At 44.2% G+C, this 23,214-nt stretch overlaps 1 protein-coding gene, 1 long non-coding RNA gene and 1 other non-coding gene across 3 annotated transcripts; all 3 read left to right on the top strand.

The window, feature by feature from the left end:
• Positions 1 to 2,938: 2,938 nt before the first annotated feature.
• LOC127478375 (uncharacterized) lies at positions 2,939 to 8,073 on the top strand. Its single transcript, XR_007907201.1, has 3 exons — positions 2,939 to 3,447; positions 3,580 to 3,629; positions 7,805 to 8,073. It is a non-coding gene; the product is annotated as an uncharacterized LOC127478375 (long non-coding RNA).
• A 3,541-nt stretch (positions 8,074 to 11,614) lies between these two features.
• Positions 11,615 to 23,090, top strand: EIF4G2 (eukaryotic translation initiation factor 4 gamma 2; the record flags this gene model as incomplete). The annotated part of the gene is made up of 22 exons (XM_051803897.1): positions 11,615 to 11,725; positions 13,638 to 13,702; positions 13,851 to 13,916; positions 14,304 to 14,429; positions 14,790 to 14,892; positions 15,553 to 15,684; positions 15,781 to 15,847; positions 15,927 to 16,078; positions 16,493 to 16,603; positions 17,140 to 17,223; positions 17,309 to 17,407; positions 17,611 to 17,752; positions 17,838 to 17,998; positions 18,444 to 18,557; positions 19,323 to 19,448; positions 19,695 to 19,799; positions 19,884 to 20,099; positions 20,399 to 20,657; positions 20,880 to 21,084; positions 21,501 to 21,712; positions 21,847 to 21,968; positions 22,260 to 23,090. Coding segments are annotated over 22 exons (2,844 nt in total), but the record flags the coding sequence as incomplete, so codon positions are not given.
• LOC127478545 (small nucleolar RNA SNORD97) lies at positions 18,599 to 18,761 on the top strand. The gene has a single exon (XR_007907269.1). It is a non-coding gene; the product is annotated as a small nucleolar RNA SNORD97 (small nucleolar RNA).
• Positions 23,091 to 23,214: the final 124 nt, after the last annotated feature.

Genomic DNA, 23,214 nt, shown 5'->3' with positions numbered 1-23,214 from the left:
TATAAATGTATAGAAATGTTCTGTAGTGTATTCCTACAAACCACAGCATTTTCTGCAATGAAAAAGATAATATAAAATTAGTTTGGTAAGACCATGTGCAGCATTTTAATAATAGTAATTTCCTATCCATGCTTCTGAGTTCATCAACAGAATATATTTTATAAAGATAAGAGTAATGCAATGGAGCTACAGGACATTCTGATGCTCTTCCAACTCAACCAACTGTACTTTGTGTTCAGCTGCAGTAGGTGTTTCTGAATATCCTAAGTGTTTCTTATAGAAGATGACTGACACAAAACCACTTAAGCAAGCAGATTACAATGAAATCAAGCCAATACCTTTTAAAACTGATACAAGGACTATTACTTCTTAAACTTGGTACAATTAAACAGAATTCATTAAGATATGATACTGGAAAGCCTAAAAGGTATAAAAATGAGACATTACACAGAAGATCAAAATACTAATAACTATAAAAATTAAAAATCATAGACATGCTTTCAGGTAACTCAAACATGAGCTGGCAGTGTTTAGGAGAAAGAAAAGCTCTTCTCTTGGCAAATAATAAAAATTATAAATTGGAAAGCTTACTTACTTTATGGTAAAGCTGGTGCTAACCAATGCCAGAAACAGTACGCTCACTCTGCTGAGCTACAGAATATGAACAAATCTGTTGTTTCAGAAGACTGGAGGATGTAAAAATTTTGCAACTTATATATTTCATCAAACTAGACCTGCTGAGAAGACAGTCACTGTTGGGTATATTTTTTGGTTGGTTTGTTTTCCAAAACCATTCTGGGAATACATATGCAATCTTCCTCTTTGCAAGTTATGATGATTATGCATTAGTACAATTATATTGGCTAAAAATATTCCCTGTTCTAAACAGGACTCTGAAAGCAAAGCAAGCTGTGCTGCTATGGGCACTGCCTCACTTTCTTTAGCAGCCTGTATAAACATTCCCTGGTGAAATATCAGTATCTCTAACACTTGAGGATTCTACACAGTTTTCACTGGCTGACTCTCAAGTCACACCCCAAATATCTGTCCAGATATCTGACAAAGAACCACTGTAAGATTCCTGTGCAACTGTAACTGCCAGACAAATTGTTACATTTGAGAAATCTAGCAAGTCTTCTGGGCCTTAAACTGGAAATAAGGAGGTGAATTGTTTTTTTTTCAGTATCTCTGGTTTTGAACATCACAAAATCCAGCCGGTGAGTTAAGGTATAGGGTGCAGCATGTCAGAAGACAACTGTGTGAAAGCAAAATAATTTGTTTTATTAGATAGAAGACTCAGTGTAAGACTACTGCAAAGGATTTTCCAAAGAAAGGGAAGAGAGAAGTGACTTCTCAGGTGGTTAAAAGTCCACCACTGTCTAGAAGGGTTGGAATGCTCTTGTGTCAGTGAGCATTGTTAAATCAGCCTCACTAAAAGTCATCTCTACATATATTCAGAAGTTGAATACCAATATGTATTCTGCAAATTAAAATCCTGTAGAGAACAACCACAAAGCCTTCTGCAATGCTTTGATACTCTCCATGCTACGGTTTACAAATTAGGCACATACCCCATATATCAGTGCATTTCTCCAAGTGACAGTGCAAACAATTCTTATAATAGCGAATCTGCACAGTAGAACCATAGAATCACAGAATGTGCTGAGTTGGAAGGGACCCTGCACAGGACACCCCAAGAGTTACACCATGTGCCTGAGAGTGTTGTCCAAATGCTCCTTGAACTCAGACAGGCTGGGTGTTGTGACCACTTCTATGGGGAGCCTGTTCCAGTGCCCAACCACCCTCTGGGGGAATTATATCCAACCTAAATCTCCCATAACTCAGCTTCATGCTGTTTCCTCAAGTCCTGTCACTGGTCATGAGTGTGAAGAGATCGGCACCTGCCCGTCCGCTTCTCCTCGTGAGGACGTTGTAACTGCAGCGAGGTCTCCCCTCAGTCTCCTCCAGCTGAACAGACCAAGTGCCCTCAGCTGCTCATCACGAGGCTTCCCCTTCAGACCCCTCACCATCCTCGTTGCCCTCCTTTGGATACTCTCTAACAGCTTAATATCTTTTTTATGTTGTGATGCCCAAAACTGCACACAGGACTCGAAGTGAGGCCTCCCCAGTGCAGAGCAGAGCAGGACAATCCCCTCCCTCGACTGGCTGGTGATGCTTTGCCTGATGCCCCCCAGGACAGGGTTGGCCCTCTGGCTGCCAGGGCACTGCTGACTCACATTCAACTTGCCACCGACCACGACCCCCAGCTCCCTTTTCGTGGCACTGCTTTCCATCTCATTCCCCACTCTGGCTGTACATCCAGGGTTGCCCAATCCCAGGTGCAGAATCCAGCACTTTCCATTCTTGAACTTCCTATGGTTGGTGATTGTCCACTCCTCTAATTTATCAAGGTCTCTCTGCAGGACCTCCCTGCCTTCGTGAGAGTCAACAGCTCCTCCCAGTTTAGTGTCCTCTGCAAACTTGCTCAGTATCCCTTCCAGTCCTGTGCCCAAGTCCTTTATGAAGATGTTGAAGAGCACAGGGCCCAAGATGGAGCCCTGAGGAACCCCACTAGTGACAGGTCACCAGTCTGATGTCACCCCATTCACTCTCACCCTCTGTGCTTGACCCGTGAGCCAATTGCTCACCCACCACATGATGTGTTTATCCAGCTGTGGGCTGGACATTTTGGCCAGAAAGATCCTCTGAGACAGTATTGAAAGCTTTGCTGAAGTCCAAAAAGATTATATCAACTGGGTTTCCTAGATCACTTAGGTGGATTACCTTATCACAAAAGGAAACCAGGCACAACAAGCAGGACTTCCCCCTCATGAAGCTGTGCAGGCTGTGACCCATGACTGCATTGTCCTCCAGGTGTTTTTCAATACCTCCCAGAAAAATCTTTTCCATTATTTTACCAGGCACTGACGTGAGACTGTGTTACGACCCGCCCCAGAAAAAGAGAGGGGGGGGGGTAACTCAGGTTTTATCAAAAATTCCTTTGGGGTGGATTAAAGCGAAGCGACGCTAAATAATCGGTGTATGAAAATATATAAGATTTATTTCAACAGTTTTGTATCAACAGATAGGTTAACATTTTTGGGTGCTGTCATAAGCAATAGGTAAACTAACACCTTTGGGTGCTGTCATAAGCTTTCTGGGGAGGAGAAAAATGCATAGGGGAGAGAAAGGCAGGATAAGAGCCAGGGAGAGTAAGAGAAAGAAAAGCTGAGAGTAGACAGATGTCCATAGTCACCGCCCACGGGGTCCAGCGATGCTTGATGGTCTTGATTCGCAGGCGGTGGGGGAGAAGAACTCCCGAATTCCCAAAGTCACCAGTAAGTTTATATGCTCTGGCGCCTCCCTGGCATGAGGGGTTGCCTCCCTTTTTTGGACTTAGTCCTCCAGAGGCACATTGTCTTTTCAGTTGTTGTTCGCCCAGCAGAGGTGTCAATGGGCAAGAGCCTGCAAGGTTGACTCTTCATGGGCTATCAGAGGTAACTAATCGCCCAGCAGGTGTGTCAAAAACCCAAGGTCAGTTGTTGTTTTCAGGACAGCGTAACTAATCGCCCAGCAGAGGTGTCAATAGGCAAGAGCCTGCAAGGTTGACTCTTCATGGGCTATCAGAGGTACAGTGTAACAGTCAAGGGCCCGCAAGCTCGGCTCTTTTCAGTTGTTGTCAAAAGCCCAAGGTCAGTTGTTGTTTTCAGGACAGTAGGTGTGTCAAAAGCCTGAGAATGCATAAATCATCAACTATCTCAGTCTCTGACACCACCCCGTGATTTATGCATTCAATAGTTTTTCTTCTTTTGTCGTTCTCTGTGAATCTTCTTTGTGGGCAGTGCTTTTCGTATAGTGGACAGGGAGACAGAAGAGTGAAGGAAAGGAAGACATTGCCCTAATGCATTACAATTCTCCCCCCCTTCAAAAAAAACAAACTAATTTTATAATAACATAGTAAGCTAATTTGCATTAGTTACTCTCTCCACCCTGTGGGTCGTCATAGGGGATGTAATAGGACCTCAATGGTTACAATCAAATTTCTTAACATTAATGAGGTTACAAACATACATACAAATATTTGAAATTATACATCAAAAAACACTGAGTTACTTGGGAGCTGGTAAAAGGCTTTCTTATGTTTTCTTTTAGGCCTAAATTTAGTTCCGTTTTTGTTAAATTTAACCAAATATAAAATTCAATGCCTTTCAAGGCAGAAGGCTAATGTATATAATGCATATTCATATAACTCTAAATATGCACAAATACTTGTACTAACTCCCAGGTTATATTTGGTTGAGTTTCTCAATCGAGAGAGATATTTAAAAGGACAAAATGAACTTGACAAAAATCAAATTAACAGTACATCTTATACAATTTTACCAGTAAGTTGCTCACATTCAAAAGCTTCTCCCAAACTAACCTGCCCCCCAACAAAATAATAAAACAAACTTGGCAAAACGAAACTAGCAGTACATAAAATGGCTCGTCTTACACAATCTTATCAGTGAATTGTTCATAAAAAAAAAACAAAACCCAGATAAGTTAACAATTATTAATAAGCTGATAACACAAGTAATTCTGGGAGTAGAGGGAGCACAAACACAATGTTTGTGGCAAACTTTTACATATTGCAGACTTACTGAGACAAAAATACATATAGGCATGCATATTACAAGGTTATTAAGATAAAAACATTAAGAACAGTATAAGTCTTCAGTCTTGTTGCTATTTCGTTTTCTCATGGAGTACTTGTAAGTTGATAATAGAAGCAGTTGTGGGGGTAGTTATCTCTTCTGCCTCTTGCTGTAATTGAGGCTCCATTGGTTTCATGCAGTTTGATCTCATCTGCTGGCAGGTTCCTGCAAAAGAACAAATCTGGCCCACTACAGACCCATTATTAAAAAGAAGGAACTATCTATTTATCCAACTCCTTTTCTTATCTGGCATAATGTTACTAGGGCAATAATAATAGAGAAGTTTGGAACATGTTTTCTCCAAAAAACAAATAAACTCAGACGGACAGAGAGGGATGGGAGACCAAACACCCATTCTCTCCCTCTGGCATCTCTCCAGGCTCGACCCTTTAATAAATCTAACCCCAGGATGTTAGCTGGTAGTGGCCCCACAATCATGGTAGTTTCTGGGGCTGTCTCATCTCCAGGTAACCAGCATTTCACTCGAGCAGTGTATTGGGGTTGGGATTCGCCAAAGGCATCAGTTACCCATATTTCCTTTTTGTCTGGCTTAATGCCACACTGGGTAGCAGCTTCAGTTTGGAGTGCTGAGACCTGTGCACCCGTGTCTACCATGAATGTAACTAAAGATTTAAAAGGGCCAAGAGGAAAAGTGATTACCAAATCTCCCTGGTTGTTTTCTGTAAGCTTTCTCTCATAAACCCACTGGCTATTTTTTGGCTTATTTACTTGAGGGCAGTAAGTCCAGTTCCTTGACTCAGAACTGGTCAAACTGGTTAGTCCGGTTTCTGGAGAGGCTGAGGGGATCACAGTGTTGGACTCCTTAGAGGGGCTGCCCTTAGGGGGTGCCTTGTGCTCTTTGATCTTATCCCAGTGCTTTATCAAGTATTCTAAATTAGCAGTGGGTAATTTATCCATCACTTCTAGAGGAATTCCTTTTGCAACACCTTCTCTCCACAGACTGTATCTCTTTCTTCCGCTAGATGACACATTTTGTTGACAAATACCTGGCGAGGCGGGTTTTTGGACTTTCCCTGCCCTCCTGCAGTGTATTCTCTGGCCATTGGTACCAGGGAGCCCCAGTTGCTGACCAGTAGCTATTAATTCTTGGGCTATTTCCAACCAGGTTATTCCTGATGGAGCACCCCTTCCTCTAGGTCTGGGGGTTGCCTTTATGCGCTCCTGTAATTGTTTAGCATAAACTTTTAGTGCATCAGGCAGGCCTCGAATTAAAACTGGAAATCTCTGTGGATCTGCCTCGAGTTCCATTGGGGAATTTCGTTGTGGGTCTAATAATTTTGTATGCATTAACTGGAGACATGCGGTTTTTTGTACACTTTTTACAATGTGGCCAATTGTGGGTGTTTTAATCGTATAAGGATCTCCCCTTTCTATAGGGTCTAACCCACCTGCCCAGTAGGCAGCTCTCTGGGTCAGGGACCACGGGGCTCGGTTATCATTTGTGGTCAGGAAAACCCCTGGGCCCCAAAATCCTCTGGCCTCATCTTCACTTAATAAAATTCGGTCTCCCCCAGTAAGGGACACCCTCCACACATATTCAGTCTCTGATTCGCTGGCCTTACGGCTGTATTTCTCCTGAATTCTGGCCAGTGCTTCCCCCGTGTACGGGGTAGTTCGTGTGGTAGTTTGCCGATCTGCCCCCAGGCCAGTGGTTTCAGTTTTAATGAGGGGACGCATATGTATTACCCCCTCCTCCGGGTAACTTTGCTTCAACTCTTCTAATTCCCCAGAGGGGTACAGGGATTTGTTAACATCTGCCGGTTTAGGGTATTTTGAATGAATGTCTCGCAATTCACAATTTTTCATTTCCAGTATCTTTTTAAGCCTTTCATTTTGTTCCTCCTCATCTTCAAGGGCTGACCTAAGCAATGAGTTAATCTCTCTCTCTTTCTCCAGTGTCTGACGTTCAGCAGTTAACTGCAGGCGTTCTTTTTCTAATTGCTCCTGTAACGCCTTCATTGTCTCTTGAAGAGACCTTATCACCTCACCGGTAGATTTTTGAATAGCCTCTTTTCCTAGCTGGTCCTGCAAAGTTCTCATTGACTCTTGGAAAGATTCTATCACTTCACTTACAGATTTTTGAATAGCTAATTTTTGCCTTTGCACTGCTCTAAGGAATACGCCTAAGACAGCACCCAAAAAAAACAGTTCTAAACCAAGGATAGCTATCAGGAGGGAATAATCCCCATATAACTCAACCCGGGGTGTCATCATCCCCTTCGCCTTAGTCATTAACCCAGCTTAGGTTAATGTCTTTCTCCCCCTTAACCCTCTGAGGGCTGGTTTGACTCTCTCCTGGAAAACCTTTCAACAGGTCCAGGTACCAGAGAACCTTTCAACAGGTCCAGGCCACACCAGGAAACCTTTCAACAGGTCTGATGTGCCCGGGTCACACCGAGAGGAGAAAAATTCTTACTATAATTTTACTGCGAGGGGACAGTCACCATTTGACTCGCCCTCGGTACCAGTTTTAGACTACACCGATTACTCCACCACATCCAAAGTATCCTGTCCGTGACGCCAAAAATGTTACGACCCGCCCCAGAAAAAGAGAGGGGGGGGGGTAACTCAGGTTTTATCAAAAATTCCTTTGGGGTGGATTAAAGCGAAGCGACGCTAAATAATCGGTGTATGAAAATATATAAGATTTATTTCAACAGTTTTGTATCAACAGATAGGTTAACATTTTTGGGTGCTGTCATAAGCAATAGGTAAACTAACACCTTTGGGTGCTGTCATAAGCTTTCTGGGGAGGAGAAAAATGCATAGGGGAGAGAAAGGCAGGATAAGAGCCAGGGAGAGTAAGAGAAAGAAAAGCTGAGAGTAGACAGATGTCCATAGTCACCGCCCACGGGGTCCAGCGATGCTTGATGGTCTTGATTCGCAGGCGGTGGGGGAGAAGAACTCCCGAATTCCCAAAGTCACCAGTAAGTTTATATGCTCTGGCGCCTCCCTGGCATGAGGGGTTGCCTCCCTTTTTTGGACTTAGTCCTCCAGAGGCACATTGTCTTTTCAGTTGTTGTTCGCCCAGCAGAGGTGTCAATGGGCAAGAGCCTGCAAGGTTGACTCTTCATGGGCTATCAGAGGTAACTAATCGCCCAGCAGGTGTGTCAAAAACCCAAGGTCAGTTGTTGTTTTCAGGACAGCGTAACTAATCGCCCAGCAGAGGTGTCAATAGGCAAGAGCCTGCAAGGTTGACTCTTCATGGGCTATCAGAGGTACAGTGTAACAGTCAAGGGCCCGCAAGCTCGGCTCTTTTCAGTTGTTGTCAAAAGCCCAAGGTCAGTTGTTGTTTTCAGGACAGTAGGTGTGTCAAAAGCCTGAGAATGCATAAATCATCAACTATCTCAGTCTCTGACAGACTGACAGGCCTGTGGTCCTGCTTCTTGCCTTTCTTGAAATTCAGAGCAACTTGAGTTGAGTATGAACAGGTTTGCCATCAAGAATATCCCGCTTCAGTACAAGTGCCAAAAAAAAAGTTGAAATGAAAAATATAGGTGTATTTTTTAGTTTGGGTTTTGTTGTTTGCTTGTTTTTTCCCCCATGCCTTTTTTCCTACAGTACAGCTCTCCTTGAAACGGGCTTCTATCACAGGAAAAACCAGGAGTACATTTGGTTAAATGTGTGTGCCAGCTGCTTCATTCATGGGGTGGGTCGGGATAGCTTTGGAGAGAAATTAGGCTCGCTTGAAAAGGCAGGCAGAAAAACTGTTTGGAAAGTAAGAAGGTGCAGGAGGTGATTATGTTGGAGAAATTAACGTGGAGCAAACCAGGGTGTGACTTTTCAGTGAATTACTCTGCAGTACTTATCCTCTACATGGATGCTTTGGATCACATTATATGCATGTGTACACGGCATTAATAGGGCACTCTGCATAAAACCCAGCCTAGCCAGATCCACAACCAGCACGAGGACGAGATGCAGGATGAACTGAGGATGGTACAGTGCCACACTGCCACAGCTACCCTGTCATCAGCACTGTCTGGCATCCCCACCCAGCAGGGCTCAGCTTTGTGATCACTGCAATGTAACCTACTCCATGGATAAGTTGCAGTGATTCCAGCTTGGCAATAGTAAGGAAAAACTTCTGTCCCACATTTTGTGGGTTGTTTCGGTAGACAATGCAGCCTGCCCAGGTTCTGAGCTATGCCATATGTGCAGCCAGAGGTATCCCTCTTCCTCTCAGCCAGATGCTGCATCTGTGGAAGCAATTCCTGCTCCTGTGCCACACAGCTGGCAACGCAGAGGGTCCCTCATGACACTTTACAGACATCCCTTCTCCAAATAACCAGTGGCAGTGCACTCAAGTTGGAACTACACAGAGATTCTGCAAGTTCAGACTTGCAGAAACGAATCCAGAACTACCACTATGCCAATTGCAAACCACCTTATTTGAATTAAAGCATCACTGGTGTTCAGGGCAAGTGGAAGAGAGCATGGGGGAAAATACAAAGGGAAGGTGGAATTTGTACAAGTCACTCAGGTGACTGATGGATGCAAGGTGATACTAAAAGTGATAGTTATTAAATTCCATTTGCTGATTTTCTGGTTTTCTTTTTTTTTTTGTGAAGTCAAGAGGACAGATTAAAAAAAAAATTTATGTATATTTGTTACTGAATAATCATATAAACAATTGGGCTACTACATTTGCAGACATGAATAATGGTGTCTTCCACGCCAACAAGTAAAGGAATTTAAGAAGAAGGTGAGATGTATAAACTAGAAGGCATTTCACAATCTTTTTTGTCCTCTGCACTACAGTTCACTGCCTTCATCACTTGTATTCATGCAGCAGGTCCCTGAGGCTGACAAAGTGTGGCACACATGAAGGGAAGCTACGAGCAGCCAAGCACAGAAACTTCTTCGGCTCCCACCTGCCAAAGTCAATGTGACTTATGGTAGCATAGGTGTTAAAAAAATGCAGGTTTCAGTCCTAAAAAGCCAATCACAGCTTTAAGAAAACAGTGATCATTCGCTGTTATTCCCTTACTGACCAAATGCTGGGAGATTTTCTGTTGTTATGGGAATAAGTATTTTATAGTATGCTTTAAAATAAACCAAAAAAGGTAATACTCTAGTCTGTCAGTATGTACCTACCATGTTTTTCAGCTTTTCCATTCTGTCCTCTTCCCCCTGCCTCCAGAAAAAAAAAAAAATTACATGAGTGTGTGTATGTCTGTGTGTATATATATATATATATATACACAAATTCTCCTTAGTTTTTGCTTAACAGGGTAATGGTGTTGGAATGCTTATGCTGGAAACACTGCACAAGAATATTCTCCCATTCTATGCAAAACAAAATCCTTGCTTTCCCTTCCATTTTTAAGATCTGCAAGTATTTTTATTACTTTTTACTCCAAAAATGTTCATTTCAGTGACATTAATTGCTTTAAATCTCATTGACTTTGTTGTTTCCTCTGTTCCCCTTCTTTCAAACTGGATTCCACGAATTTCAATGGAGTTCTGCACAGTTCTGTTCTCGCAGATTTACACGTGAGGTCCAAGCTCTTGCAGCAATATGATTATTGTTACATGCAGGAAAGTGCCATTATATAAAAATTCTGTGTATATAAAATACCTGTCACAGTTACATTCACCTTTATTCAACATGTATGTGCTTCAGAACTTACTTTCAGGTGGTTTATTCAAGACTTTCCGTAACACAATCCGCTAAGTAAACTGTCCTTAATGCTTACGGGTCTGAGATGGGGAAATCTACCTTGAACAAACTTCATCCCAGATAAGATGCAACATAAGAACTCCTGTATGACAGCCCCCCTTAGGCCTTACATAACCCTTGTGACATTGTGGCACACTGTGTCGAAAGCATTAGGAATGAGGATGTTTTTGGGAAGCTGGAAGCTCTGCAATATCATCTGTCTGGACTTGCCATGTGTGTGGCTCAGGAGTTACTACATGTATCACTTTCTCCCAGGCATCTGAACTGTGAGTCATACAAACCGAAAGCGGAAGGCGAGTGTGTGAACAAAGCAGATGTAGCTGTTTATGGGGTTTCTCCTCACCTTTACTTATCCCTTGTTTTTTCTGTATGGCCCTTCCCAGGGCAACTAAGTTTGATCCTTTGGCAACTCGGGGGAGCTGCCACCTCAGTGACCACCTGGGAGGGAGACCTGGCTGTTAAAGGATGAAACCTCTCGTGGGTGACTCTCTGGAAGTCTTGGAAGTCTCCATGACTTAAAACTTCCACCTACAGCTGGAAGCCTGGCCATCTTTGTTTTGTTTGACTGAGAGGAGCAGGAATATCCCACCAGCGGTGTGCTTAGCATGAGAGACACACAAAAATGTCTCTCCGGAGCCCTGGTTGTCCAAGGGCCGCCTGCAGCCGCGGACAGGCCAGTTCCCAGCTGAAAAGCACAAGCAGAGGGAGAAATAGTTTCCAGCCCCAGAAAGCAAACCTGAAACTAGATCCGTGCAGACGGGCTCCTGGAGCTCACATGGTAACCTTCCTTCTCCGGGTCTGATTGCAAGCTCGAGGCTACAGTCTGTTATCAGCTCATTTCTTTTACCTCCAACAAAATCTGAAATGTGGTCTGTCTGAGGGGAAACTGGGGAAAATCAATTTATTAAGTAAAAAACTAAACCCCAAACAAACCAAAACGTTACGAGGCTACATAAACAGTAAAACTACCGTTGTGTGGACGTGACAGAAGAGGGTGCACCTCGCACCGCAGGCCCCGAACGCTGAGGCTGTGTGAGGGGCTGCAGCTCGGCAACGAACAGCGCAGTGGAGCAGCGGCCAAGCGGCCGCCATGGAGCGCTTACGCCACTTGCGCAGGTGCCGCGGAGCTGCCCGCCGGCCCCGCCGGCCCCCGGCGTAGCGACCTTCGTGAATACCGGTGCTGCACTGCGGCGGCGGCGCGGCGCAACCAAACCCCCGCTCCCCCCCGCCCACCCCGGCCGTGGCACCGCCCCCCGCCTCGGCTGTGATTGGCAGGGCGGGCGGAGCGCTCGGCGGCGATTGGCGGGTCCCGGCGGGAGGTGGGGTAGGTTGCGTGAAGGGTGATAAAGTTAGTGGGGCTGCCGAGGAGCGTCCGAGACGCGGCGGCGGCGGTCGGCGCTCTATGGAGGTGGCGGGGGGAGGCGTCGGGCCGGTGCTGCTCTTGCTGTGGTGATTCGGAGACTCGCCCTGTCCCGCGCGTTCCCCCCTTCCCCTCCCCAGCCCCGGTCCCCGGCTCCCTTCCCCTCCCCCCCCTTCTCTTGCCTTTTCCCCTGCCCTTGGTAGCCGCCGGGACCCGGGGAAGCTGACAAGGCCTTAGGGAAGGTGAGAAACGCGTGAAGTGGTGAGAGAAACGCGGGTCTGGGACCGGGAGGGAGCGGGGAATGCTGCAGCTGCAGCCTAAAATGGCGGCTGCCCGGCGTGGCCGCCATTTTCTCACCGGCTGCTTCTCTGTGGCTCCCGCACAAAATGGCGGCCTGAGCCGGGGGACGCTCCTGCTGCCGGCTTTGGGAGTGCTGTTGCCGGCTTGGGGGATCCCTCCGCTGCTGAGCGAAGGGCTCCAGGAGCTGTGCAGCCCCCACCGGGCGCGCGGGGGACGCTTGAGCAGCAGTGTTAGAGGTTAGAGCGAGGGAGATGGGGTCGGGTGGTGCTGGTCCGTAGGGACGGTCCCTTTCGAGGATCGGCTCAGTTGCATAGTTGCAGGATGGTGGTCTGGCTGTGCGCTGTGGGCACCCGCGCTGCCCCACTGGCTCCCCTTGCAGGGAGTAGCCTCGGTTCACGTAGCGGGCTGCAGATCCTTAGGGATCCGCATTACCAGGGAAACGTGCCGAGAGGATTTTCTAATATATGGGGGTTTTTTTTTATTGTTTATTCTTTTCTCTTGGCTCCTCGTGGGAGGGAAGAACGGGCGCTGCCGGGGCGCTGCCGAGGCGCCGCGTCAGCCGGGCAGCAGCCTCGCCCACGTTTCCTGTTGCGGGGGTGGCGGTGCAGGGCGATACCGGCAGCTTCCCGCGGGCGGACCGGAGGGGGCCGCCTCCGTTTGGCGGCGGCGGAGCGGATCCCTCCCGGAGAACAAAGAGCGGGGAGCGGGCGGCGCCCGCCGGGCGGGGCGGGGCGGGGGGCGGCGGTGCCGAGCGGTACCTGCGGGGGGCGCCCTGCGCGCCCTCAGCCCATTGTTCGCCGCCGCCGCCGCCATGTTGTGTCCGCTCCTCGTGCCCGCGCCGGGCGGGCGGCGGAGCCTCGGGGAGGCCTCGGGGGGTGCCCGGAGCTGTGAGAGGCTTTTTGCGTTCCCCCTCCCTTCCCCCCGGGCGTTTCTGTCCCCCTGGTTAGCTTGCTGCTACGTGAGCGGTGTAGCGAGATTTTTTTTTTTCCTTTCTTCAAGCTAAAATTTGACGGGGGGTTGCGGAGGGTGGGCGGTACCTTTTTTTCGTTATTAGGAGCTTAGTAGGCAGTTTGGACGCAGACTACATCCCTTTTACTACGTTAAGTAGTGCGTTTTGTGATCTGGTGCTTATCACTTCAAAACTTGGTTACTTTGTGTTACTATAATCAATCACAGTTTATAAGCCATGTTAATAAAGGATTAGTTATGCTGTGTTAAAAAGAAGTACATGTTATTTTCTGCAAGTGCTTTTCAGAGTGGACTGGGTAAATTTGAGGCTCTTCCTGTTTTAGTCTGTGATTCCCTTATGTCTGTTCCCTGACCCCCGTTGGAAAACGTGGCTGTAATGGTGAAATTGGCCTTTCTGTGATCACTCCCAAGTATCGCATCAATAAGACTTTTCTTACCTTTTGCGAAGCTCACTGTTTAAGGGTTCTTGCTCTTAAAAAAAATTTGTACTTTTATTGTAAGTTAGACACTGTGGCTGATAGTAAAACAACTATAATATGAATGCTTGGTTTGTCTTTCTAGGTTTTGTTTTTCCCCACCCCGTCAATTTAATTTTATTCTTTTGAAGATTCTTCGTTGTCAAGCCGCCAAAGTGGAGAGTGCGATTGCAGAAGGGGGTGCTTCTCGTTTCAGGTACTAATGTCTTTTGTTTGATGATCAGTTGGCAGTGAAAACTGTCCTTTGAGAGTTCAGATTCTTATGATGTTTATACCAAAACTGAGATGTAATGAAAGCGTTGAGTTTTTAAACTTACCAAGGATTACGTTGTTTTTTTTAACAGTGCTTCTTCAGGCGGAGGAGGTGGTAGGGGTGCACCTCAGCACTATCCCAAGACTGCCAGCAACAGGTATGTCATCTTGGTCTCTAGTTTGGCGTGATTTGAAGGCAGAGGATGCTTTAAAGTTGCAAGAGGGACACCTACTGAGTTGATAACCTTATAATGTTCTGCAGTCTGTGTCTGTTAAGAGTGTGCATCCTGGGTAATAGGAGGTGCTCAAACTTGCTTGCTCATGCCTTTTACTTAAAAAGTTTAGAGGGTTTCCTTTGGGATGTGGGGTTTTATTATTGTTGAGTGAGTACTTTGCTGTGCAGCAGATGCTGCTGTGTTGGCAGGGGCAAGTGCGTCCTCCAAACAAAGCAAGCAACAGAGTTGGTCTGAGTAAGGCAATACTGAAAGGTTAAAAAGCCAGTTCTTTTAAGTCACTTAACAATCCCATTCTTCAAAATTCTGCAGCGAGTTCCTGGGGAAAAACCCAGGGCAAAACGCTCAGAAATGGATTCCTTCACGAAGCACTAGACGAGATGACGACTCCGCAAACGACAAAGAACGACATGATGCAATCTTCAGGAAAGTAAGAGGGTAAGTTCTTCACAGGATTACTTACTTCTTTCCTTACTGCTTTCGTTAGCAATGTGTGTCTAATAAATGGGCTGGAGGAAAGGAACACACGTGGGTTGAGTTTGGGGGTGGTGAGTCCTTTAGAGAAGACAAATTGATCATGTAGCAGCAGCAAACACTTGAACCCTTTAGAGTCATTCTTCTAAGAGGATTGGAATTTTCAAAAGTATATTATCTGAAGATCTTCCAAAACAGAGTTGAAAGGAAAATTACACTTCTTTATTTTTAATAGGCTTAAAAAGTAAAGATAAATGTGACTCTAAAATGACCTGTAGCATGCTTACAATATCTGTATTCTTGTTTTTGTTTGTTCCTCTTTAGCATACTAAATAAGCTTACTCCTGAAAAGTTTGACAAGCTATGCCTTGAGCTCCTCAATGTGGGTGTAGAATCTAAGCTCATCCTAAAAGGGGTCATACTGCTGGTAAGATGGCTGCATTTCTTTAAACTACAGTTTTCTTGCATGTTAAAAATCAGAAGGCTGGTTGGTTTTGGTGGGATACAGAAGTAGCATGTCTAATGTGTTTGTGTATTTGGATTATCAAACACCACCTCACACCTACTTTCTGTGTGAGAAGGGTATACTAAGGAGGAAGTAGGTTTAATGCTTTAACTTGTTTAGAAGTTTCAAGAACCACTAGATGTGATTGGGGATTCTATGACAGGCTTTTTAAAAATGTAAGATGCTAGTTAGCAGTCATGTTTCTGTGCCCCTTCACTGCCCCTGCCCTTCCTGTTTTCCTCAGGAGCAGACCTTTTGGTCTTGGAAAGGCTACTGCAGGTGGCTTTTTGGGACACTGATGTAGCTGTTATGTCACTTTGTTTATTCTGAGATCAGACTGGCAATGCTAACATAGGTGTTGTGATGATGAGTTTTGTTGGCCAAGGATTATAGAGGCTCTTGAATAGCACAGAAGAGCTTTTTCCCTTCAGACTAATGTTAAACTACATTATTTCTGTGTTTGATTTAGTAAAAAATAGTTCTGGATCAGAGTGGTAGTAATGCCTTCTGTCTTCCATCTCGCTTTCCTAATAACATTTGCATCCTCCTACGTGCTGCCTTACTGCAAATCCATCTGTTCAGATCGTAGACAAAGCCCTTGAAGAGCCCAAGTATAGCTCGCTGTACGCTCAACTATGTCTGCGACTGGCAGAAGATGCACCCAACTTTGATGGCCCATCAGCAGAGAGTCATCCAGGACAGAAGCAAAGCACAGTGAGTGTATCTGTCAATCTGGAATGATAACTTTGGCTAGGATGTGCAGTTGCACAGATTAGCTTAATTGTTTTCTTTGTTCTCTTTTTTTTTTAGACATTCAGACGCCTCCTAATATCTAAACTTCAAGATGAATTTGAAAACCGAACCAGAAATGTTGATAGTAAGTTTTAAAACCACTTTAATACAGCATTTGTCTTCTTTTCCCACAGCCATGCTAAACAGGCTTCTTTGTTTTCCAGTCTATGATAAGCATGATGGTCCCCTCCTCCCCGAGGAGGAGGAACAGAGAGCCATTGCCAAGATCAAGATGCTGGGGAACATCAAATTCATTGGAGAACTTGGCAAGCTTGATCTTATTCATGAATCTATCCTTCATAAGTGCATCAAAACAGTGAGTATCCAGATTGGGACAGGGCCAGGAGCAAAATAGGACTTTAAAAAACTTGTTATGCTGCTTTGGGAATGTTGAAGCATAAAATAACATGTAAATATTTCCTGACAATCACCTGCCCCCCACTGTTTAAAATGATCAGTCTTTTGGCATGGTTAAGAGGTAAAATTGGCTTTGTTCAAAGCCATGGGAATTGTCTCCAAGAGAAGATGTAGTTTGGCCCAGAGAGAAATACCACAGGTACTTAAAAGCACGTACACTTGGGAGTAATAAGTACTTGAATTAGCAGTTCTTAAACTTATTGTCAAGTCCATTTGCCTTTAGAACAAGATAAAATGTTTTTGTATGTGCCAGTGTAATAAGTTTGTTGCTTATGAATTGTTAATATGTCCAAATGCCTAATTTCCCTTTCAGCTTTTGGAAAAGAAGAAGAGAGTCCAACTCAAAGATATGGGGGAGGATTTGGAGTGCCTCTGTCAGATAATGAGGACAGTGGGGCCTAGATTAGATCATGCGAAAGCCAAGGTATGTGCCTATCCCTTGCAGTCACTCACCTAATTAAATTGTGTGGCCAGGACTTTGATTGGCTGAACCTTCTGTGTACAGTATTCATAAGTACAGAACTGAGGTTTGACTTTCAGAGAGGAGTGCCAGCTATGGCTCCTGCATCAGGTGATAGCAAAAGGAGTTAATCTCTGGAATGGTTTTTAACGTCCTCTTAGGATGTAGTTAGGGCCATCAGGAAGTCAGAAATGCAAGACTGTTGTTTCTCTGAACACTGCTTGAAATGATGTCATGAACTGTTCTGAACACAGCTGATTTGACAGATGAGTTCTGAATGTAAACTTGAAATGATGTCAGAGTAATGAGAACTTGGGCTGTGTTATTTATCTCTGACTCAGATGTCCTGATGCATTAGCTTGCTTTAAACTGGACTGCCATCAAGAAGATAGAGATGGCAGGAAAGGGCAGCCTTTTCTATTATTTGATCTTGGGTGTCTTGAATGAAAATACTCAAGACACTGACAGAATTACTCCAACTTGTGATTTTGTTCCCCCAGTCCTTAATGGATCAGTACTTTGCCCGAATGCGCTCCTTGATGTCAAGTAAGGAATTGCCAGCAAGGATTCGTTTCCTGCTGCAGGTATGATGATAAAATGGGTTGTACTGCTGCTTTTTTCTTGTGAAGTTGTCTTGAATCATTTCCTTATAATCTTTTATGTTCCAAGGATACTGTGGAGTTGAGAGAACACAACTGGGTTCCTCGCAAAGCTTTTCTTGACAATGGACCAAAGACTATCAATCAAATCCGTCAAGATGCAGTAAAAGTAAGTGTTGCATGTGAGGTCTTGTTCTTGGCTTTGCTCTGTGTCCCAAAACCTACACTGCACTTGTGAGTAGTTCTCATAGAGTGTGACAGTCGGCTTAAGGGTTAAAATCAGATGTATTTCTGTAGTTGAGGGCTAAAAACTTTACTTTTTGAGGGGCTGTGAGTCCATACTAATAAAAATTTACAATTCCTGTTTTAAAGGATCTGGGAGTTTTTATTCCTGCTCCGATGTCTCAAGGGATGAGAAGCGACTTCTTTCTGGAGGGACCCTTTATGCCACCCAGGATGAAACTTGACAGGGACCCACTCGGAGGGCTTGCTGATATGTTTGGACAAATGCCAGGTAGGCTGGAACTGCAGACGTGGTGGGGGTGGCTGTGGCTGTGCTGTACTGAACAAGAACTAAAGCTGTGCTTGGTCTCGTCCAGGTAGCGGAATTGGTACTGGTCCAGGGGTTATTCAGGATAGATTTTCACCCACCATGGGACGCCATCGTACAAACCAACTTTTCAATGGCCATGGGGGTCACCTCATGCCTTCTGCTCAATCCCAGTTTGGAGACCTAGGCAAATCTTTTCTGAAAAGTCAGGTAAGGAAGATATTCACACAGTGACTTCAGCTTGTTTAGGAGCTCTTCCTCAGATGCGTATGTTATGGATTATAGTCTGCTAATGTTAAAAGACTTACTCAGATTTGATTCTCATAAGAACTGATGCTCAGCTGATACAAAAATTCTAAACGACTTTTTAAATTGTGCAGAAGATGAAAGGAATACACTTTTTTGTTGGGTGTTTTTTTTTTTTAACTGCAAGAAAAGGTGCATGTGGCTTTGGTGGGTCAGAATGGTGTGTTTTATTTAAAAGATAGCCCTGTTTTTAGGGATAGTTGCTACTCTCCCACCACCCCTGCTCCTTCTTTCTCCCTTCCTGACAAATAGAATCTTTGTTCTCTGGTCCCTCTGGTACTACTTACCATATGATGTACGCCACTCCATCATCTGCACTTCTTTCTCTATATCTCCCTTTCTGAAATAGGGGCAAAGCCAGCTCTACCATACCCAGAATCAGGGACTCTTATCCCAGCAACAAGGACAGTCGAAGGATATGCCACCTCGGTTTTCTAAGAAAGGACAGCTTAATGCAGATGAGGTACATGACATGCCTACATTACTTAAAGCCTATTCTAAATATTGCCCAATGATTATAGCAAGACGCGTTATTATGAGGACTAATGCTGGAACTCTTTCTTCTTCTCCTCCTCCTCCTCCTTTGTCCCTTCCTCTTTCACCTTACCCCCCTCACTTTCTTTAGGGTATCCAGCGTCCTATGAGCAAGACTGAGATATGAGGGCAATTTTTTGGGGTGTTCCTTCCTTCCCCCACACTTCCAAGAACACTACTCTGACATCAGTTCCCATGCATCATAGTCATAACAATACATTTAATTAAAAGTTCAGAAAATCCTGAACTTCACAAACCCTGAAGTGCTGGACCAGGCTAAATATATTTTTTTGTTTTGTTTAGAACTGGTTAATAGGCAAAATTTCAAATGCAAAGTAAAACTGCATTGTGATTTTGAGTGTTAACCAGACTTGTATCCCGACTTCTGAGCAATTGGCGGACTATTATCTTGGCTGTAAAATACATCAGCAAACATGCTGATTATCTTCTTGGGTCTCTAACATACTGCATCTAAAAGGAGCATTTCCAGTTCTTGATACCAGTAAAACTAAGTACCAGTAACTTGCTTTTGGGGGAATTTCAGGACACATGTGGCTTAATCTGTATTCAAGTATTAACACTGTAGAAATGAAGTCATGCTTCAGTGAGATCACTTGGTGTGAGTCCATGGCTGTGTTTTGTTGGTCAGAATACTTGAAACAGTTTGAGTTTTTTCTGACTTATCTGTTTACAGATTAGCCTGAGACCTGCTCAGTCTTTTCTAATGAATAAAAACCAAGTGCCAAAGCTTCAGCCCCAGATAACTATGATTCCTCCCAGTGCTCAACCACCACGCACTCAGACACCACCTTTGGGACAGGTAAACGTATAAATCAGTGTATGTTGTTGGCTGTACTTACCTCTTCGTGCTTGCAAAACTTAATTTCTAATGTGGGAAGGGAGAAGCTTTTGATTGCAAAGAGCAGGACATACAGAGAGAATGTATGAAAACAAAGTGATTTGACTCCCATCTGCCTTTGTATGTGTTAGACAGATGTTGTTCAGCTTGATATTAAGCATGGGTAGATGTGGTGCAAAGAACCAAATTGTGGTATCTTTTTTTCAGCCGCCTCAACTTGGTCTTAAAACAAATCCACCACTTATACAAGAGAAGCCTGCAAAGACCACCAAGAAACCACCTCCTTCTAAAGAAGAGCTCCTTAAACAAACTGTAAGTTGGTGTGTAATAGTGATTCTTGAAGCCTTGTATGTGCTCTTCACAAAGAATGCTCAGTTCTGCCTTTTTCCTTTGCAGGAGGCTGTGGTGACTGAGTATCTGAACAATGGAAATGCTAATGATGCTGTCAATACTGTGAGAGAAATGAGAGCTCCAAAACACTTCATTCCTGAGATGTTGAGCAAAGTAATCATTCAATCCCTAGATAGATCAGATGAAGACAAAGAGAAAGCAAGCACCTTGATCAGCTTGCTCAAGCAGGAGGGAATAGCCACCAGTGACAACTTCATGCAGGTACTGTGGTCTTACAGTCTTGCAGTCCTTTGTGGTGGGTGATGTGTGTAAAGTCAGTGTGCAAATTTTTTTTTTTAAGTCACACTGATCTGGGGAGGTAAAATAACGTTTCAACCTGTGAGGGGCAAATGAAGTGACAAAAGGAAGAAATATTTGGGGAACCAGAAACTGGGAACCTCTTTGCAAGTGGTTGAACGCAGAAAAGAAACTTGAGGCTCCTATGTAGTACAGGTATTAATTACTGTCCACAGGTACAAAGTTACTTCAGAATTTCAGCTTGTGTGTGTACTCTTTTGTAGGCATTCCTGAATGTATTGGACCAGTGCCCCAAACTGGAGGTGGACATCCCATTGGTGAAATCCTACTTAGCACAGTTTGCAGCCCGTGCCATTATTTCAGACCTGGTGAGCATTTCCGAACTGGCTCAACCACTGGAAAGTGGCACCCATTTCCCTCTCTTCCTGCTCTGTCTTCAGCAGTTAGCTAAGTTACAAGACCGTGAATGGCTAACAGAATTGTTCCAACAAAGCAAAGTGAATATGCAGAAAATGTTACCAGGTAAGAGTTGCCACGTAGCTCTTCTGACACCCCATCCTAGTGCATGCGAGATATTTTCCCTCTAGTTTATGCCAGAGTAAAATAAAATACAAGGTTATCTCAGTGGAGTCACCTGTCCTCATTGTTGGGAGTGGTGTTTGCTAAGAGATGTCTGGAGCCATGACCCATTGTGTGCAGCTCTTGGTCAACACAAGCACTTAACCTGTGTGTTTTACTTGTCAGAAATCGACCAGAACAAGGACCGCATGCTGGAGATCTTGGAAGGGAAGGGGCTTAGCTTCTTGTTCCCGCTTCTGAAACTGGAGAAGGAACTGCTAAAGCAAATAAAATCAGATCCATCCCCTCAAGCCATCTACAAGTGGATTAAAGATAACATTTCACCCAAACTTCATGTAGATAAGGGATTTGTGAATATATTGATGACCAGGTGAGATGATGTTTCGCTGTAGTTTAGACACCTGTTCGGTAAAGCTGCTGACAGGTCAGTAACTGTAAAGCCTGACATGTAGCACTGTGTGCAGTACACAGGGAGACAGATGGTTCTAAGTGAACCTCCTCTTTTAAAATCCCATTGTGTTTGAGGAGAAGAGCAAGTCTCTGAGCCTACATCAGTGGGAGGTGTTTTCTTTGGGAAGAAGTCCAGACCTGTGTGTTTGTAGAGCCATAATAGAGGCAAAACAAGGATTTTTGTGGTGTGCTGTCAGCTGCAACACAAATCCCTGTGCGTGCACCTGACTACTGGTGTAAGCAGGAGGCAGTTTGTAGTAATGGCCAGCTGAACTTGTAATCTAAGGTGCTAGATTTCTCAGTCTGTGGAACTGAGCTTCGCTTTTCTTTGTCCAGTTTCTTGCAGTATATTTCTAGTGAAGTAAACCCACCCAGTGACGAATCGGATTCTTCATCTGCTCCATCTAAAGAGCAGCTAGAGCAGGAAAAACAGCTGCTTCTTTCCTTCAAGCCAGTAATGCAGAAGTTCCTCCATGACCATGTTGATCTGCAAGTGAGTGCTTTATATGCACTCCAGGTGCACTGCTACAACAATAATTTTCCAAAAGGTGGGTGCATCAAGATCTTGCCAGAACTGAACTTGAATCTATCTGTGTGTAGCTTTCAGACAAGCTTTCAGGCTTGTCACTGCATCTGGTCAGAAGGTGATGAAAGCTAACAAAGGTTTAATTTACTTCCATAGGCATGTTACTGCGCTTCTTTGTTCATTTCTATGACATGGAGATCATTGAAGAAGAAGCCTTCTTGGCATGGAAAGAAGATATTACTCAAGAGTTTCCAGGGAAAGGCAAAGCTTTATTCCAGGTAAATTTGCTAATATCAGAGTAGAGATTTGGATTCGGATCTCTGCTGCACTGGAGGGCTTGAGAACACTTCCAGAGTGTCTAAAATGTTGAGCAGCTTGATGGAGTATTCGCTAGGGAGGAGTTAAGCGAGATGAACAAAAAACCTTTCTGATTTACTAGAGGCCTATGAGTAGTGCAAGTGTGGCTGAAAGATTTTAAAAACCAGTTGAGGGGGGGAAGCAGTGTTCTGCAGAAGTACCTAGTGGGGAAATAATTCCTGCTCCCTTAAACCAGTTTTGTGTAACTGCAGGTAAACCAGTGGTTAACCTGGCTGGAAACTGCTGAAGAAGAAGAATCTGAAGAAGAAGCTGACTAAAGAACCAGCCAAAGCCTTAAATTGTGCAAACATACTGTTGCTATGATGTAACTGCATTTGACCTAACCACTGCGAAAATTCATTCCGCTGTAATGTTTCACAATATTTAAAGCAGAAGTATGTCAGTAGGATATCCTCTGCAAAAGGTTTTTGTAGTATGTCTTAATAGTCTACAATAAAAATATTTTAGAGTATCTTTAATGTTTAGATAACAGTGTATTAGCAGCATGCAATAATTACATCATAAGTTCTCGAGCAGAAGCAGTCTGTTGCAAGGGTCTTCTTTGCTGCCAGTTATCATAGGCTGTTTTTAAGTTAGAAAACTGAATAGCAACACTGAATACTGTAGAAATGCACTTTGCTCAGTGTAATACTTGAGTTGTTGCAATATTTGATTATCCATTTGGTTGTTACAGAGAATCCTTAACTGTAATCGATGGTTGGTTGTTGCCGTAATAGTATATTGCCTGTATTTCTACCTCTAGTAATGGGCTTTATGTGCTAGGTTTTAATATCCTTGAGCCTGGGCAAGTGCACAAGTCTTTTTTTTTAAAAGGAACAGTTTACTTGCACAAAAACTGATCGGCTGAAGAGATGGTTTAATGCCCTTTGGAAGAGGTTTTTGTGGGTGTGAAACATGACATGGTGAGAAATTTGAATTGGTCCCTCTTATAGTACTGAAATTAAGTCTACTTAATTTATCAAGACATGTTCATGCCCTGATTTTATATACTTGTATCTATCAATAAACATTGTGATACTTGACTTGTTTCTGAATGTCTCCCAGCAGAAAAGCTTTGGACTGATGATTAGTTCACTTAAGAAAGGAAATAGCAGTGGGAGTTGCTTTAGATGGGAGCATCTTGAAATTATTTTTACACTCATTGTC

Source organism: Manacus candei, unplaced genomic scaffold (genome assembly GCF_025592945.1).
Source record: "Manacus candei isolate 608988 ecotype Guabito, Panama unplaced genomic scaffold, ASM2559294v1 h1tg000060l, whole genome shotgun sequence".
Classification (NCBI taxonomy): Eukaryota; Metazoa; Chordata; class Aves; order Passeriformes; family Pipridae; genus Manacus; species Manacus candei.
The sequence above is the reverse complement of the archived record's forward strand: the minus strand, read 5'-3'. Positions and strand labels throughout refer to the sequence as shown.